Source organism: Mastomys coucha, unplaced genomic scaffold (genome assembly GCF_008632895.1).
Source record: "Mastomys coucha isolate ucsf_1 unplaced genomic scaffold, UCSF_Mcou_1 pScaffold1, whole genome shotgun sequence".
Lineage (NCBI taxonomy): Eukaryota > Metazoa > Chordata > Mammalia > Rodentia > Muridae > Mastomys > Mastomys coucha.
Genome location: NW_022196891.1, coordinates 57,501,524 through 57,521,603, shown reverse-complemented (window position 1 = coordinate 57,521,603; position 20,080 = coordinate 57,501,524). Strand labels below are relative to the sequence as shown.

The following is a 20,080-nucleotide window of genomic DNA, read 5'->3' as shown; positions in this document are numbered from 1 at the left end:
GGTCTACAGAGTGAGCTCCAGGACAGCCAGGGCTATACAGAGAAACCCTGTCTCAAAAAAAACAAAAAACAAAAAACAAAAAACAAACAAAAAAAAAATGATAGGGTCATCCAGAAAATGGCTGGATGTGCTACAAGACTCACTCAAGGCGCTTCCCGCTGAAGTCTGCATGCAACCACACTGTATTCATAGAACAGTATTCAGGCTGACTGAAGGCTAAGATCTTTAGAACATTCATTTCAAAGTTTATACTGTGCATGCTGGGATTATTCTCTTTAAAGTTGTAAACTTTGCTGTACTGTGACAAGAAGAAGCTGTTGCTATCATTTGTTTTATTGGCAGAACTCAATAGTCTCAGGTAGAGCTGGACCCAGTGGGAGGCAGATTTGGTTAGTGTTTAAGGATGTGGGCATGGTTGGTTCTTCTCATACACCATGCTGTGACCACACATCAGGGACTTTGAGGAAGGTCTCTTTCTTGGTGAGTCACCTCAGTCATCTGGATACCAGCTCTTAGAATTTAGTTTTAAGCTTCTGAGTTCTCTGAGATTCTCACAGTTCAAGACTACTTGACTACCAGGTTTTGCAAATTGGATTTTGGGGTCCACCTCTAATTTTAGAATGCCCATCTGCTCTTCTGATCTTTCCCCTAATGTTTAAAATCTTTATATTTATTCATTGGTTTATGATGCTTATGAGAGTATGCGTATTTCACAGCAGACATGTGGAGGTGAGTTCTCTGTTTGCCATGTGGGTTCCCAGGCTGGAACTTGTGTTGTTAGGGGTGGTGGCCAGTGTCTTTACCTACTAAGCCAGTCATTGCTGCCCGCATCAGAATAAAATATAGAGTCTGTTCTCCTGCTTCCACCTGCTGGGTGCTGGGGTGACTGGCATGCTGCCCTAAGACCCGTTTATGTGGTGATAGATTGAACTGAGGGCCTTGCAGACACACTCACTGTTTAGTGAGCCCCCCCCCCAACTCCCATCCCTGCTGCCCTGAGTGTTTAAGATGCCTAAGGAACTCTTTCACCTTAAGTGCTATAGAGACAGTTCTTGCCACTAAAACAGATGGCATCAGGGGCTGGAAGGCAGTGAGAATGAGAAGCTGGGATGCAATTCTCTGCCAGTTCCCAGCAGACTGTTCTGGCCTGGCCATGTAGACACACAGGGAAGATGGTAAAACACAAACAGAAGCTACCTGGCTAATATGCATGATTACTTGGATAGTGTTTGGCTACTTTCAGCTAAGAATGGTTTCTTCAAATAGCTGCTTCTCCTCTGCCTTAGGGTCTTCTCTGCTAAATTCATCCTGTGTCCTTCTGCCACCTCTGCAAGCAGTCTGCTTCCCCAGTGCCTTAGAAAGGTACATCCATCCATCCACTAACCACTTAAGAGATTACTCCTGTCCCCAGGGTGGCTGTGGTGTTAGAGACACAGTTAAAAGCAAAAGAAATATGATTTTTCGTGATATTTAAAACATGGTGGCAAGACATGTTAAGTCCCACACACAACTCACCACAGTGCAGGAGGGACAAATAGCATAGCAGTTTCGATGGCCTGAGTGAGGCTGGCTTGTTCACTAGGATTTGAATGTCTGTCCAGAACCAGAGAATTCAGCTAGGACCTCAGAGTACAAAACAGACAAGGCTACCTACATTAAGTATACACAGGGGAACTTTAGTTAATTTTGGTTCTGTATACAAGTTAACAAGAAGGTACTCTCTTTGAGCTCCTCCTGTGTCTTCTAGAGCACAGTATTGGCTGCTTGGATTTCTGGTACAAACTTCAGCTTTTCATAGCCTGTTATGTAGATTATATAGAATAAAAAAAATCTTTTTTTAAAAGATTTATTTATTTATTTTATGTGAGTACATTGTCACTGTCTTCAGACACACCAGAAGAGGGCACTGGACACCATTACAGATGGTTGCAAACCACCATGTAGTTGCTGGGAATTGAACTAGGGACCTCTGAAAGAGCAATCAGTACTTTTAACCACTGAGCCATTTCTCCATTCCTTTCATGTAGATTCTTTGTCTTAATTTCTTCTTACTCTTCTCACATGAGTGTCCTTGTGGATCAGTGTACCCCAGCTGGTTTTTAAAATTTCCTGCCTAAATATTGTTTATGGATTAGCCTGTCTACTTGTCTTCTCTGGGTCCTTCCCATGTGCTTCTCACTTGAGGCTTCCATTAGAGGACGACTCTCCCTATTCAGCAGAGAGTCGGTCCTCTATTCAAGAGTATGTGCTCTTAGGATATGAAAAAAATGTGCCAGAAGTGTTTAGAAAGAACACAGACTGAAATATTCAAATCCAAATCCAAATCTAAATCCAAATCATGCTTGTTCTGTTAGATATTTAACTCCAGATCTCTCCAAACCTCAGTGTTATTAGCTATAAATTGTTGCTCTGTAAAGATTAGGACTAATATGAACCAAATGGCTGCATAAAATTAGCTGGAGAAAAAAAAGCTACCTTGAAGGTGAGCTGGAGGAGACTAGGACGGCCTGAAGTAATGTTTTTGAACCTGGAAAAATGGAGCACATGGGTTCCATCCCCATCTTTACGGCTGTCCTGGTTTCTTAATTGCAGGCAGAAGACAAGGCCGATGTGCTGAATAAGGAGCTCCTCCTTACTAAGCAGAGGCTGGTGGAGACGGAGGAAGAGAAGAGGAAGCAAGAGGAGGAGACCACCCAGGTAAAACCCAGGCAGGCTTTTCTGTGTGTCATACACTGACAGGAAGTTGGCTAATATTGTAAATGAATGAATGTGAGAATTGATTTCCCCAACCCCCAAATCAAGGGAAATGTTAATCAGTAATTCTGGCTTTTGAACATCTTTTAGGAGTTTGCCTTCACAGAGATGTCTAGCAGGAATGTTGAGCTTTTTCTAGATTTAGTGACTTTGAATTGTTATCCAAAAGCCTTGATAAATCTGGAAATTTTCTGGCATATCTGCAAGATCATGTCTTTTGAAGCAGCTATGGACACTGTGGAACTGGGGGCCTACAGTGATTGCTTCCTGACACTCGACAGGAAGTCTGGCCTCCATGCATAGCTTCAGTTTCCTGAGTCACCCTGCAGCACTGGAGATGGCATCTCCTGCTTAGAACACACCTGACTTCCAGAGGGGGACGTCCTTGGAAGTCACGAGTGAGTTTCCTTCTGAGGAAAATTCAGTAGTGCTAAATAGAAACCGAATTTATTTTCAAGAATGTCAAAGGCCTCCATCCAAACACCCAGAGAAACGTGTCAGTGAAGTCACACATGGAGAGGTGTGTCATTAGCACCTTCCAAGGTCTACAAAGAAAAGTTCTGTGATTTTCTTCCGTTGAAATATGTTAAAAAGGTGATTCTTCATGTCAGCATCTCAAATTATGAATAGGAAGAATTTTTTTGTTTTTTTTAAAAGATTGTTTTACCTTTGTGTGTATGTATGTGGGGGGGAGGGGGTGTATGTCATGTATGTGTGTGTGCCCCACAGAGGTCAGAGGGGGTGTTGGATGCCCTAGAGGTGGAGTTACAGACAGTTGTGAGCCTCTCGCTCGACCTGAGTACTAGGAACATTATGCTTTTAACCGCTGAGCTATCTCTTCAGCCCTAGTAATTTATCCTTTTATTCTGTGCATGTGTTGAGAGACTAACCAGAGCTGGGTTGTTCGTTTACATTCCTGTATGGCCAACAGCCTAACAGAACCCTAGTACCCACACCTTTCATCAACAAAACCTTCCTCTAGAATTCTGTAGCTGCTGGCAAAACAACAACATAGCTGTAAATAGAATATTGTAGTTTAGCATTTCACCGGTGGAAACAAATACCCTGTGCTGGGTTACTCTTTTCCTCTTGTCTGGCTCCTTGAACCTCCCAGTCCTCTCAAGATCTCTTACCTTCCATTCCTTGCTTACCCGAAAGCCTCTTACCCCTGCAGTAGCAGCGGCCACGGGACTGTAAACAGGAAGACCAAAGTATATCGATAACAATAGCACCTTAAAACACAGTTATCACCCTAGTATTTTGTTGTAGACTTACAATAATGCCAGCTTCTGAACTGACACTCAGCAGTGCCTTTGTCAGCGCCTGAAGCAGAAGGGAAGCAGAAGCACATTTATTTTAGGGCCCTTGTATGTCTTCCACTCTATAGAAAGGAAAGCCTCCTTCATCTCCGTAAGTGGTAGGCTTTAAACTATGGAGATCAAGAAGACTTGAATGCAGATATTTATGGAAATTGATTAACATTTTGATTGAAGATGTAGAGACATGGCTCAGCAGCTAAGAGCACTTGCTGCTCTTATAGGGGACCAGAGTTCCCAGCATCCAAGGGTGACTTACAACCAGCTGCAACTCTAGGTCTAGGGAATCCGACACTCTCTTCTGACCTTTGCTGTCAATCATACCCACGTACACATATACAACATTTATAAATCATAAATAATACCATGTTTGACTGTCCTGACTTTATTTTTAGCTAAAAGAAGTCTTCAGGAAACAGCTAGAAAAGGCAGAATATGAGATAAAGAAGACAACAGCTATCATTGCTGAGTATAAACAGGTAATGTGCCACTGTGGACTTTTAATTTTTTCTATAAAAGCAATTACTTTTACTTATGGTATTTTGTTTGTGTGTTGTTTCCAGTGATGATTTCTAGATTTATGGAGACCAGTGTCGCACTTCCCCTCTACTCTGGAGTAGGCGGTAGTTGGATTTGCTGGCTGATGGCTTGAGACACTTAGTTAAACCAGCACACACTGCTGGGGTTTCTGTAGTGCTGTGCTGCTCCCAGAGGATAGGAAACAGTCCCACTGAGACTCTTCTAGTAGGTCACAGTGCTAACATTTGCATCTTTGCAAAGCTTAGAAACGAAAGTAAATGGGCAGTGGCTAGGAGAGAATGTTTTGATCAGCTCTCATGGTCCCCCAAGGCTGGTTATGTAGACTCGTCCACCACAAACCAGTACTGGCCAAAAATTGTCTGTGGACTTTAGAATGCTTCTTTACTAAAAAGCTGTCTGTACCTGAAGGTGTTCCTAGCTCCACCAGCAGGGTGGTTCTAGAAAACCTTTACTCCAGGCCCTGCTCTGTCTTCATGTTCTTGTTGGTACTGGACATGGAAAGAACCCTGCATCCTAAGAAGATTTTGAATAGAGTACTTACATTCTAGGTGGTCAGAATTTACAGTGCTATGTGCTGTTTTCTGATCAGAGGATTTCCTTGGGATATCAACGTATAAAGGATGTTGACATCTCATATGTGCATTTTTACAAAGTGTTTTTATGCATACAAGTAAAATGTTTTTTGTTTTGTTTTGTTTTGTTTTAAAGATCTATTTTATTTTATTTTATTTTATTTTATTTTATTTTATTTTATGTGTATGAGTACACTGTAGGTGTACAGATGGCTGTGAGCCATCATGTGATTGCTGGGAATTGAATTCAGGATGGCCCTGCGTGCTCCAGCCCTGCTTGCTCCAGCGTAATACACTATAGCTGTCTTCAGACACACCAGAAGAGGGCGTAAGATCTTATTACAGATAGTTGTGAGCCACCATGTGGTTGCTGGGATCTGAACCCAGGACCTTCAGAAGAGCAGTCAGTGCTCTTACCCGCTGAGCCATCTCTCCAGCCCAAGTGAAATGTTTTTAAAAAAATTGGTTACATGCAGAAAAATATAAAACAAGCCTCCCTTAATTATACTAACTAGAGATAAGGATCATATTGTATACACATTGTTATATAAGCAAATACTATATAAACAAATATTTAAAAGGGATAAATTGTATAATTTCTATTATTTTTTAGGAGGATCTTAGTCATACATTAGGAACATCTTTTCATAAAGCTATCTCAGGGCTGAGGCTGTAGATCCATGGTAATAAATGTATAAATGTGACACACATAAATATACATGTATATGTATATACACACTTGTATATACATACACACATGTGTACATGTATATATACACACACATATAATGTGTATGTGTTTGTGTATGTGTGTATATGTGTGTATGTATGTATGTCCCTCCTGTTCATGGAGTATGTATTTGAAATGAGGTTTCAGAGCTGTCTTCCACTTTTTGTGATGGCATTGTGTTTATTTAATGCTTTCTGGTGGTGAAGTTTGATTGATACTTCATGGGAATCATAAAATGTATTAGTCTACATTTTTTCCCCTAGAAAGTATTTTTTGTTGTGTTTTTTTATTATTATTTTGTTTTAAGGTGCCTGAAACCCTTAATACTTCTGCCTCAGCTAGTATTACAAATGCTCACTTTCACACCACCCTCTAGCTTCTCTTAGAATGGGAGGAGGTAATTCCTGTACATAGACATAAGGAACTATTGCAGAATATTTCACAGGATTCCACTGTGAACCCAAGATTGTGTTACTAATTGAAAAACAAACAAACAAACAAACAAAAAAACGGTTTTTAGTTGTGGTGTGGCTCAGCCCTTAGCACACAACTTTAATCCCAAACAGTGAAGGTAAAGTTAGTTTGTAGAAGGAAGCACCCATGTTCGAAAGTGATCTCTAATTGAGTGGCAGACAAAGTGATGTATCAGAGAAAGATTTGACAGAATAGGATCTGCCCAGCTCTCAGGAAAGAGGAAAGGGAAGCTACTTAAGAGAGCAGTGCAGAGAGAGAAAGGACAGTAGGAGGCATAAACCTAGATTAGATTGCATAGAGGCTAGAAGCTTCCAGGATAGGGCCTAATTAGCAGACTGAAGCAGTAAGTATCTGAGACAATTGTTTCAGCAGAATAAAAGATACTTTTCCAAGGAAACCCACTGTATGTGGGAAGTGAGGAAGTATCCCTCTTTCTGTCCATGTATGTACTGTCAGAGCAAGTGCAGGAAACCCTCCATGAACCTGTTACGGTTTGATGTACTTCAAAGACTGGGCAAGACTTGGAGTGTGGATTTGGAAAAATGCCAGATGGAAAATGGTGGAAAGAGGGATAGAATGGAGGTAGATTGGTGAACAGAAAGAAATGCCAGATGGAAAATGGTGGAAAGAGGGGTGGAATGGAGGTAGATTAGTGAACAGAAAAGCATTTCATTTGGCAAGAGATTCAAATACAGAAGTGAAATAAAAATCCACAGGGGCCCAGGCTTGCCTGGGCTGAAGAGTTGGGGTTTGTATTTTGTTTGAAGCAGGATTTTTGAGTAGAAGTAGCTGCTGGTGGATGTGTTATTGACACTGTTTAGATGTAGTGAGGAATACAAAGCCAGTGGAAGAGCCCCACAGACAGGAGCATAGCACAGACTAAAAATGAGAAGAAATAGATTCCAAAGCCAAAATAGTAATAGTTACAACAGAAGAGACATGGGGTTTGTTTTGGGTTGGTTGGCTGGTTTTGCTAGAAAGGGCAAAACTAATTCTGAGATTTTTGTAAGGTAATTAGATGGAAATCAGTACAGGGAACATGAAGAGTATGACCCCTGTAACCTGTCATTACATGCAAATACATTTTAATTGACACATTTTGCTGCTAGTGTATTCCAGGTGCACAGCCAAACTAGGCCTTGAACTCAGGTCCTCAACACTTGCTTTGAAGTCCCTACTGTGGACTGAACATCTCTCCAGCCCTTAATTTCTCTTATATATTAACTAGAAGTTTTTAATTTCTTTTGGAGGGGCTAGAGAGATGGCTAATCAGTTAGAAATACTTGTTGCTCTTACAAAAGACCTGGGTTCATTTGCCAGTGCCCACGTGGTGGCTCACAGCCATCTGTAACTCCAGTTCTATGGGATCCACGGCCATCTGTAACTCCAGTTCTATGGGATCCAATGCTTTCTTTTGTGAGTTCTGTGGGCACCAGGCACACACATGACATGCACACATACACTCAGCCAAATGCACACATACTTAACATAAATAAATCTAGATGGGTTATACTTGTTGTACATGTTATGAGTTTGACATCTCTTATTTTTCACTCATGTTTCATATGTTTTTTAAGATTTATTTTCATTCATTTTTGTAAAAGATTCTTATTTCAGACAATAGACTTAAACATCCTATTTTAAAATATTTTCACCCTGAAAAGCAGTTCAATTGACTTGTTCTCAGTACTTACCAACACCTTATTTCAGAATCAGTCATTAAATAGATTTTTATTAAATGTGTGCTTTCTACTGGCCAGGTGCTGTTCAGTTCTAGACCCTGCACACCTATTGTGTTCATTTGATTACTGTAGCATAGCACTGTTTAGTCATGAAGGAACCGAAGCATTTTATTCACTATGATACTTAAGGAAACTTTTATGATTGAAAAGAGATATTCTATAGCCCAATGGGACTTGTTGCTAGTTCATAATTCCTTTCACTGAATTCCTAGTATAATACCCTGTATGAAAGATTCAATAGGTGGCTCCACAGGGAGGTTCTGAATTCATTATTGCTAGCCACAGGAAGCCAGTGATAGTAGGAACCCATTTCTATGCTGTATGTCTCTCCTGATTAAGTCAGGTCTCACACATGAGCTCGCAGGCCTTCAGCTCATTTCAGAAATGACTATTTGCAGTGCTGCTCACTTGCAAAACATGTCCTAGGATCTGACATGCTAGTGTGCTTTGTGAACTGATAAACAGTTAAGTCACCGTCCATTCTGTTTCCTAGTAAAGACACTCTTGTCTGCCTTTAGATATGCTCTCAGCTCAGTACCAGGCTGGAGAGACAGCAGGCAGCCAGCAAGGAGGAGCTGGAAGCAGTAAAGGTAAGGAGTGTGATGGAGTTTCTTCCAAAGCCATTCTCAGAGACCCCTCTCCACATTTTGTCTAATACACTACTCAGATACTAAGGAGGGTCTTAGTCCTCTTTCCTGCCCCAGGTGTGTCTTCCTGATATTTATGCTCCTATAAATAGCATGAGCCTTCAGAGGCAAGGTAGTAGGGAAGAAGGGACTATGTGAGCCCCGAGTCTTGTCTGGTTGAGTGTGGGAGCCCACCCAAGAAAGTTCAGCAGCTCACATCTGCCTGTTGCCCAGATGGACTGGCTTCCATTTTGGTTCTGCAGGATTATGCTCACAGTCTCTTGAACAGCAAGCATTACTGGAAAAACACTTGATTTAGCAAACAATTTTTATTTTAATAATTAAAAAATAGCATAGTAAAATACAATAAGAGAAAACAAAAACTGTCACATTGGAGTTGAACAAGACAAACAGAAGGAAAAGAGCCTAAGAGAAGGCATGAGAATTAGAAACTCACTCACTCTCATACTCATGAATCCCATTAGAAACTCACTCACTCTCATACTAATAAATCCCATCAAAACACTGAACTGGAAGTCAATTTTTAATGTTTTTCAGGGAAAGGTATACCATCTATTTTTATACTGCCCCCTGGTGGGTAAAACTCCTTATGTCATTTCTTTATCTCAGAAAAGGGATTGCTTGTTTCTTAGAATTAAGAGTAATGAGAGCAGTGAATATGGTCAAAACAAACTGTATGGTACTCCCAAAGAACTAATAAAAATAACAGTACACCAAATGGATTGGTATTCTCAATAATATCAATATACAATATACTCCTTTTAGAAAATTTTTTAAATTTATATTTGTATAAATTTTTAAAATATAGAAGTGTTCTGTCTTCATATATACCTAAATGCCAGAAGAGGACATCAGATCCCTTCATAGATAGTTGGGAGCCAGCATATGGTTGATGGGAATTGAACTCAGGACCTCTGGAAGAGCAGCCAATATTCTTAACTGCTCTTCTCACCAGCCCACAATAAATTCTTATGAATACCAATATAGTGTTAGTTTGCCAGATATCTTTCTATTTGAACATCTTCAGGTTCACATATGAGTGTATCTTAGTCAGATTAGCATTTAATGGGATTGAAAATTTAACTTCTCTAATCTTCAGAGTTTTTCTTCAAAATAGAACATTGCCTGTGTCATAATTTTAGAGAATAAATAAGGTAAGTACTTAGATTAATTTGGGGGATGATATAGCAGGAACCATTCCTTACCTTTTAAGTGAGTTTTTCTTACTTCATGTTACAAAATATTAATTGACGTTATTAGAAAAAGTTTGTGGTCTTTTTTCCTCAATATACCAAAATTTTAGGGTCACTTTTTTCCCCTGTCTGGTGTACCTTTTCATTTATTTTTCTACTTAGCATTTTCCATTCTTTGTATATTATAGGTTCACTTGTATATTTGACCAATATGAGTAGTGATATGTCATGATTGAAGTCTTGAACTAAAATCTTTGTGAAAATAAAACCCAAACAAGAATTTCATTGAACACAGAAATGGTTTCATTGAGAAACTGTTATTGTATACAGCATTGAGCTGTCCTTTTGATATAAAAGTACAAAGGAAAAAGGCTTGGAATTTTCCTGTAAGACAAGTTACACACATGTTCATACATAAGCATCATTTAGGAAACATAGGATGGTTCTGCATTAGAATACACTGGCAGAGGTCTACTGGCCAGCGAACTTTAAGGACTAATGCAGGATACATAGAACTCAGTTAGAGAGAAGGATTTGAAAGAATATTCTAGAAAAGCAGTGTGAGTGAAGACACAGAGCCAACATGTTACCACAGCACCCTGTGTGTGTTTTATTTCCAAGTTTATTTCAACCCAGAAGAGCACTGGCTTAAACACAAAAGGGATCATATTTTAGAGAAGTGGTTTCTTGGTCATTATTGAACCATGTCCACATTATCCTAGCAGTAAATAATGCCATTACCTCAAAAACGTGCTCCTCTTCTCCACTCTACTCCAAGGACTTCCGTCCTCAAAGTCACATAAGAAATACTTGTTAACTGAAGCTTATTCCACCATCCCTACATTCCAAGGCAGAACTTTTGGCCAGTAGGGATGCAAGGCTTTACCAGCCTTGTTCTAGCAGAGTAGGCTCTTTCTAAATGGCCCTGAGAAGTCTTCTGAAACACATTTCTGCTTATACATCAAAATTTAATTCATGGTTACACTTAACTACAAAGAGTCTAAGAAGTATCACCATTGATATGGACATGCTGCCAGCTCAAGTAAAATCAGGGTTCTTTTACTGAGAAAGAAGAGGTGGATATTGGGTGGGAATTACCATTATCTGACACACTTTACCTTATCTACCAGATTGCATCTCCACAGAGCAGATCTTCAGCATATAGCATGGTGCTGGTAGAATAGGCCCATCATGGTATACCATCATGGCATGGTAGGGATTTACCCAGGCCATGGAGAACTCGGATTTCTTACTAGCTGCCATGCTACTTACACTGTCTGCTCATTTCAGAATCCTTGAGTTCTATGAAGGTGTGCCTTCCTGTGACATCCATCTATTCTTTAATTTTGTTCAACTTAGAATTGTTTATCTAAGAGTCAGTACCCTTATTTAATATCAAGTAACCCTCTCCCCATCTTGAGACTGATGAAAGAGGCTGGAGAGGCTGCTTATTTATTTGGTAATTTTGCATCATTTACAATGCAGTAAAAAGTCAGTATGCATCATTTAGGCACCAAACGTTTAGTCAACAATACAAGAATGGCAGATAGTGTGTTTTATTTTGTGCCAGAGCAGGGTTAATTATTGCCACCAGTTAAGTAAGAGATTGAAAAGTATACTTTTTTTTTCAGTGTGTCTAGTGAATATTATTCAACATCAGTGTGAAGAGTTGCTGTATTAGTCAGGGTTCCCTAGAGTCACAGAACTTATGGGTAATTTCTATATAGTAAGGGAATTTGTTGATGGCTTACAGTCTGTAGTCTAACTCCCCAGCAATGGTCAGCAGCAGCTGTGAATGGAGGTCCAAGGATCTAGCAGTTTCTCAGTCCCACAAGGCAAGCAGGAGAAGCAGAGAGAGGGCCTTCCTTCTATGTAGGTCTCCAGGTGTATGCCACCACACTTGGATCTGGGACTTGCTTTGTCCCAGGTGACTTTGAACTCAGAGATCTCTTTGCCTTAGTCTCCGGGATTCATGGCCACTATGCCTCAAGAACTCCATACAAAGATCCAGGTCATAAACTTGTATCTCCCAGCCTCAAGATCAGGATCACAGGTGAGCCTTTCAATTCTAGATTGTAGTTCCTTCCAGATAGAATCAAGTTGACAACCAGGAATAGCTACTACAGTAGCTTTTGGGGAAAGTGAGAGACAAGCTGGTGGGGATTGAAAAGGTGAAACTTGAAGACTTAGGCCTGAATGAGAAGTGCTTAAATATGTCAAATCAAGACTCTAGTGAACACAGGCTGATGGAGTAGCTAATGAAGACCTGGCATCAAAGTTACCAGACCTAACTGGTAGAATCACCCAGAAGTGTGGTGAAGTTACTTTATGTACATGTGAAAGGACTGTGGTTATCATTATGGACACATTGAACTTAACTTTAACAGTAGGGCATTAGAATAAGAAGTATAAAATATATTTTATCTCTAGTTGCCTTCAGCAATAGGATGTTTGAAAGCAGTGTGCCATCGTTAAAGTTGTGTATTATTTTGGTAAGTGGTTTACCCTAAACAATAGTTTGACGTTGGGTGTCTCTTCACATGTTTCAGGGCAAGATGATGGCATGCAAACACTGCAGTGACATCTTTAGCAAGGAAGGCGCGTTAAAGCCAGTGGCCATAAGCAGAGAGGACCAGGGCCTTGAAGCAGATGATGAGAAGGACTCACTTAAGAAGCAGCTGAGGGAGATGGAGCTGGAATTGGCACAAACCAAACTGCAGCTGGTGGAAGCCAAGTGCAAAATCCAGGTTGGTGATTTGATAAAAGGTCAAAAGAACACAAACAAACAAACAACCCTGCTTTATTCTAGAGAAATTACACAACCATGGGCATACAGACTAGATCTGAAGATCTTACCTTACTGACAGTAAGTCATGAAAAGTTACATTTTTAAACAATTCTAATATGCATAGTAGGTTTCTACATAAAGTAAATTTGATTTGTAAGATGGCATACTTATTTTGATATAATAATTAAATTTTAGCTGAATATTTTATATTATGGGACAAAGTTATTCTCAATGTTATTCAGAGTTAATTTATACTTTAATTTTGTAATTGTCAATTATGAGAATGCCACTTCACATAAATTCATAGTACCAAAATGCAAAGTATGTTCTGGGCCATTTCAGAAACTATAGATTCTGTTCTACTTTCAAGACTTAATTCCAAGGCTTAATTTTAATGAAACTTGCCAGCAACTCAAACAACTGATTTTTTTTTTTTGTAATTTTTTAAGATTTACTTTTATTTTTTGTGTCTGGGTATTTCACCTACATTTATGTACAGTACCCAGAGAAGATAGAAAAGGGCATTGGACCCCTGGAAATGGAATTACAGATGGTTGTGCACTACCATGTGGTGCTGGGAATTGAACCTCTGAAAGAGTTGCCAGTGCTCTTACTGAGCTTTCTTGCTAGCCCTCAATTTTTTGAAAAATTTTGAAAGCAGTCTGAGACACTATAATCCAAATACATATCACTTTGATATGTGCATGCTGAGGAATGATGGAAAATGGTAACATATTTTCTATAAATAAAACTATGCTTCTATATAAGAACAGAAATTTTTGTATGTGCAATAAAAATACTATAACACATTAACATGCACAAATCCAAAATCTGAGCCAAAGTGTATTTGAAGTAGCATGTCTTGGTGCTGTGTAGCATGATGGCCTGCCCAGTGCAACATGCACAGTTTGTGTTTAGAACCAAGGCTGAAGTGAAGTCACATGATAGAATATGGAGAAGTACAGACAGAAATACCTCAGATTCACTACAACTTTGGTTTTGAGTTAATTTTTTAGCATTGCCAAATTTTGTCATGACCTTCCCTACCTCCTATAAGTTATGTGACCCCACATGTTGGGGAGTCTCAACCTATACTTTAAGAATGTGAACGTACACAGGATCAGGGCATCTTCCTTTAATCCAAAGACTCAGGAGATGGAGGTAGGTATATCTCTAAGTTTGAAAGCCAGCCTGGGCTATGCAGTGAGACCCTGTCCTTTAAAAAGAATCTGGGCTCCAGAATACTGTCCCTGGTTAGAGTCATGATGTTCCTACATGTGGCACATTTTTATCCTTAATATGTCCTGGACCATCATATCTTATAGCGTGTACCCATAGACACAAACATAATTTAAGTGAATTTTTAATAAAATTATGTTTTATGAGAACTTATTAGTAGGCTTTTTGTTTGTTTATTTACCCTTTACTTGGTCACTTTGGTTGGCAGATCTGAAAATGTCAGATCCAAACTCTCAGTTGTTTTTACATTTACAAAAGGCTAATCCCACTCTTTCTTTTAGAAAAGGAAAAAAAAAAAAGAGTTGTTTTGGGTTTCGGCTGATTTTGCCAAATTCCTTTCTCCATTCTCTCCATATTGGATAATAGCAACTAGAAAAACGAGTCTGGCATCTTGGTGGACTGATCTGTTGCTTTTTACCAGTAACCTATGCACCCCACACCCACACCCATGCTGCATTAAGAATCCTCAGTACTATGTCTTGTCAGGAACCTGAATGTTCTCAGGGCAGTATTTGAATTGGAACTCATTTGTACTCATATTTATTTGTGGTTTTAAGCATGTAGTCTCCAGTTGCATCCTAAACCTAAATGTGGACCTAAATAGCAAGGAGATGGGGAAATAAAATGTGGTTCATTTCTCTATTCATAGAAAACACAGATTCTTATTTTCATCAGTAACTGTTTTAGCTCTCCACTTTTCTCTTCCATTAGGAAGCCAACTAAATGTCTCCTAGGCTTTGAGGGAGGGCTGGCTGCAGAGGCCTGGTGAATCTAAACAGCATCTCTTAATCTCCTCTGGCATTTATATAACTTGTGATCTTCTTCCACTAGGAACTTGAGCATCAGAGAGGAGCACTCATGAATGAAATACAAGCTGCAAAAAACTCTTGGTTTAGTAAAACCCTGAACTCTATCAAAACAGCCACAGGCACTCAGCCACTGCAGCCCCCACAGGCTCCCCAGCCACCCAAGGAGAGCACATAGTTCCAGCTTCAGCCAAGCACAAGAGCACAATGATCAAAACATCGGAATCCAAGAATTGTTCCTGTTGTCCCTTTGAAGAAACTGAAGGAGACCAGAAAGCAAGTTAGACTCTTTTCAGTAGCTCTGTCTTTGATGTATGACATTTTTCAGAGGAATGTTATTTAAACTGACCTGATTTATGTTGAATATCGATTTCCCAGCTTTTTCATGGAAAACCACATTCAGATCCATCATAGTATTACATTGTTTTATATGCCTGAAGTTTAGTTGGAAATGAGTAATCTAGAACTAAATGCTTTTGTTTAGAATTAACTATTCATAATAATTTTTATCTTACATAAAAATGAAGACATGTTATTCCAAGGTTAAAATGGTAAGATCTTTGTCGCAGAATTCTGTTTTTAAAGGGAAACTAAACCTCTCTAGTGTTCCAGGATTATTCATATACAGCACACTGTGGGGCCACACATGATCACTGACAGGTTTTACACTGAAGGTGACTTCCAGAGTAGTGCTACTCCTGTCCGAGAAAAGAACAGACCAGGGGTTGGCTTGAAAGTTTCCCTCCAGCTATTTTGAGTTGGCTACATTTGGAAATGGAGGGCCAATAGCTGTGGAGTACATGGGCTACTGCACTTTAGGCAAATAGAGACTTTAGATATATGTGCAAAAACTCATTTGTCTCTGGTATTCTAGCAGATCCTTTTAAGGGCTCCACATGGGGCCTGTTCTCCTGACGTGCCTATGTATGATCACAGAGGTGGCTTGTGGCAAATGTAACCTCAAAGATGGATATTATAAGTTGCAGACTTAGGGTCCCCTCTCAGAAGAAGTCTAAAAAAGCCCATGTTCAAGCATTGTACTTCAAATGAAACAATGATGAGGCACTGGATAATGACAAACTTGTTAAGGCCAACACCAATGTTCTGTACTTTATTAAAGTATGTGATGTTGCCTAGGAAGTTGAGGAGATCTTTGTAACACCTTAGTGTTGGGCAACTTTCTTAACTTTTCCTTAACTCCCAAACAGTGTGTCATACCTGGGAATAAAGAGAAACAAGTGCATTTTTCACATTTTGGATTGACTAAACCTTTATAGAAACTCTTAACTCATGAGTTGGTAAGGTTGCTGTTAAAAAATGGTGCAAATAATTTTTTCAATTACATTTGACATGCCTGTATAAATAGCCCTTGCAAGAAATTCTTTGGAAAGAACAAAACTAACTTTTCCATTTTCTAAGCTACTATGGGAGTCTCTGGTCCCTTTATAGCAACCAAACAACTGTCAGTCATGTACAGTAACATTTGTTTATATTCATCTTTAGCTTCATTGTTATTCATACTGTTTCCAAAGTATCTTGAAGTACGTAGTGCCACTGTGGTTCTCCTCTGTGCCATATATTGTAATAACACACTCTGAGAGAGACCTCTCAACCCCTGCCTTCAAGTTGCTCATGATAGATCCTTCCTCTAAAATCATTTCTGAGTTCTAGTAAGTGGAAATTCTTTAACCTTTAAATATCTGTATCATCTACGGGCCATAAAAATGATGTTGTTTGATATGTGACACTTAGCACACAATGCTTTCCATATAGAAATTTGTTTTTCTCTGACAGCTTTCATCAGAAGATTCATTTCTTCCTACCAAAAGGGCAATAACACAGCACTCTTGATATCTCTGTTGACTTTAACATTCCCTACATAGTGGTTTAGATAAGCTATTTTTTCCTATAAAATATAATGGCTAGAATATTACATCATTTCTGTCAGTCCTTTAGTGCAGCTACTTAGCTTTATTGGTACTGTGTGCTTTGAGACCAGGAAGCCTGGACACATCACTTTCTTAAATGGCCAGCTAAATTAAGGTGCGCTTTTGTGGACTTCCAGATACCACCCACAGCTCTTTTTAACTTCTGAAAATACATTCCGCAGAATACCTAACTTGCAAATTTTTCATAGGAAACGAATGAAAGAAACAGAATAGCTCTAGACCAGGTCTTTATCTGTTGAGGCCACTTTCCTTTTTCTCTTTAAACAAAATCACCAGGAACATATGCTTTAAGAGTTAAATATATCTCTTGAGTTTTCATCTAAATCTTCCAAAAGACATAATGGCAGTACGTAATCTTTTTTGTTCTCCAGTATCATATGACACTGGGGCATGCATATTGGTATCATAACTAAGCTGCCCAGCATTACACTGTCTTTGAATTAATAATAGAAGTAAAGAAAACTCAAGAAGTAGTAAGTGATTCCTTGTTCACTATTTTACCACAGCAGTGTCTGACCACATATTCCTTACCATCGCTTGAGAACTCCAGAATGCCAACATAAAACAACGAATTCCTCTCACTTTCACTTACTATTTTATATATTTGAGAACTGAAACTTTTTTTGCTTCAGACAAGTTCTACTATGTAGTTTCGGCCAGCCTTGAACTTAGAACCTTCCTACCTCAGCCTTCCAAGTGCTGAGATTACAGACAGGCACCACAATAGCTAAAATGATTCTTTTGAATTTCTTGTAGAAGAGACAAACCAGCCAAGTGTCTCAAGATATTTTCAAACATGGCAGTTCCTTTCACCATTCCCTAGGAGCTCCATGATAGTAAACACTCCTGAAGTGCTGACATTTGCAGCGTCTGAGAGGTGATCATTCCTCTTCGTTGAGTTCTGTAGAATACCATGAAGATTCAACCCATTGGCTTTTATAACTTGGAGGTCTCTGTTAGTATATTCTTGAAAGCTGAAAGACACTAAGCTGGATTTGGAGTGCATATGTTTAGCACACATCCTGAGCCAAGTCACAGTTTGGGTTTTTTTAGTACTTGTAATTTAATGCAAAGAAATTCTCCATTCACTACACTTCAGCATGAGTGCCTATCAGAAACAGTAATGGGAAAGCCACGTAGGCCACAACCTATGTTTTCATACTCTGTCTTCCCTTCACTGACTAGTGAGTAAGTAAGTCCTTCTTTGTGGCCTTCTTGAATTTATCTGGTACAGTTGAGAAGACCCCTTTGTACTGATGATAAGAGTTTAGTATTTGTTTTATTTCATGTTTTGAAAATGTTCACTTTTTCCTACAATGTATATTTATTTGTCCTCAACCCCTGCTCCAGCTATTGAATTGGGTAATTAGTGGTTTTAACTAAAGTGAGAAAACTGAAACAATATACAGGTAAGAGGGCACAGCCGATAAAAGAGCTTTAAAGTAGTTACCTAGGTCAGGTGTCAGTGCGGGTCACAGTAATACACACCCACAATCCCAACACCCAGGAGGCTGAGGAATAGGCATGCCTGTGACCTCAAGGCCAGCTTGAGCTACCCAGTGACTTCTAAGCTAGCTAGGATTACATAGCAAGGCCCTATTTTTAAAAACCAGTAACAACAACAACAAAAAAAAATCAAATGTATGGCTAATATGAGACTAAGCACTCTTGTGCTCCCACTGAAATCATCTTTGCTAATGAACTCAGCAGCCCTGTGCATCAAACATGAAGGTGGTTGCTTATACTTTAGAACTCCTTTAAGTGGACAGAGAGATCATTTTTAAAGGACCTAGTTTTATCTTCTAAGAAAGACACTTAGAAAGATGATTGTATTACATAACTTATTCTTTATAATACTCTATAATAGATTATTCTTTTGCTTTAATATCTAGCAAATGAGATAATGAACAATTCTGTTATATGATTTGAGTAGTTAGGAATGAGTGTGCATGTGTGCACTGTGTGTGTGTGTGTGTGTGTGTGTGTGTGTGTGGTAAAATTTTATAGAGTATATGATTCTTTTGTTTACCTAGATACCGTGCAACCAAATACACATTAGATTTTGAGACATAATGTTCAAAACTGGAAGCCCAGACAGCATCTCTGTGGCCTGTTTTCAATGACTGTGCATAAAACTCTGTCTAGTCTTTGTGCTGAGGGTCACATTCAACACACTTCTCCTTTCTATGGTAGCTTATATGTAATACATGCAAGGCACTTTACATTACCCATTTCCTGACCTTTAAAGCTCTGCAAACACGAGGATGCCCATATAGACTATACCTCAACAGGTGATGTTCATCTGGAATTATAATAAGAAAAAGTAGATGCTCATAGAATTTTAGTGTTTACAGTCAGCTTTCATGTGTATCATTCTCAGTTTCCTCTTAAAAAAAAAATGAACTACAGCTTGAACTTACCTCCAACAAAACATATCACCTGCTATAGAACTATCTCCATCAATAATATGTCCCCCTCATTGTGTTCTCATCTCTGGTTTATCATTAACAGTTTTTGAAAAACAGTTTTTGAAAAATCAATCATTGAGAAGAAAATGAACATTACTTTTTATTGACAATTGATTAACACAAGACTCCTTCCACTAACCTACAACTTTGAATAACTATATTACATATGAAAAATAATCAAAGAAACCAATTTGTGAGTATAAATGCATCAAAAGACTATTGTCATAAAAGCACAAGAGTAAAGATGGAGATGATCCCAGAATCCAAGATGTCCCAATAGCCTCCTGAATTGGTTTTACTATTCTTGGCATTTTTGCATAATGCATGGATTTTTTGTTTAAATTAGGGAATGGGTTTTTGTCCACCCTATTTCTTTCTTTCCATGTCCTGCCTTTCCTTTAACTGAGGATTAATCCAAATCCGATGCTATTTTTATGAAGTATGATTTTCCCCAGCATCTACAATAAAAACATGTTAGAATAAAGAAGTTGACTAGTCTGGAAAGTGCTAATTGACCATAAAATCAACATTAGCCACCAATCTCTTCCTCTATAAACACTGACCAATTACTTGTTTCCATAATGCCATGTATTATGTATAGTATACTCTATTAATGTAAATGTGATGCTTGTTAAGAAAGTGCAATTTATTGTACATTGTCCCAACAAATGTTTACTTTTATAATCGTTATGAACTTGTATTGGATTGGTATCTTGTTTAGATGTGTGAATGAAACCTTGTGAATAAACACATGTGACCAAGAAGGTAACAAGGTGGCTGTTTTGTGAGCCAGTGACATTTTCAATGCTTTGTGTTGCCCCTTTGGTCCCATTAAACGGTAATAAACATTTGTTCTAAAGTG

General features: G+C 38.9%; 1 protein-coding gene across 8 annotated transcripts in view; it reads left to right on the top strand.

Annotated features, from left to right (window-relative positions):
• The window catches only part of Rabgap1l (RAB GTPase activating protein 1 like), a 723,114-nt gene extending 703,034 nt beyond the window's left edge, over window positions 1-20,080 (top strand). For 7 of the 8 annotated variants that reach the window (XM_031386689.1, XM_031386695.1, XM_031386710.1 and 4 more), the window contains 5 exons: window positions 2,593-2,697; window positions 4,466-4,549; window positions 8,647-8,718; window positions 12,518-12,715; window positions 14,827-20,080. In XM_031386689.1, coding sequence (XP_031242549.1) covers window positions 2,593-2,697; window positions 4,466-4,549; window positions 8,647-8,718; window positions 12,518-12,715; window positions 14,827-14,979 — 612 coding nt within the window. In that variant the 3' untranslated portion in view covers window positions 14,980-20,080. The remainder of the gene's footprint in view (window positions 1-2,592; window positions 2,698-4,465; window positions 4,550-8,646; window positions 8,719-12,517; window positions 12,716-14,826) is intronic. The other variant, XM_031386700.1, reaches the window with a different exon arrangement.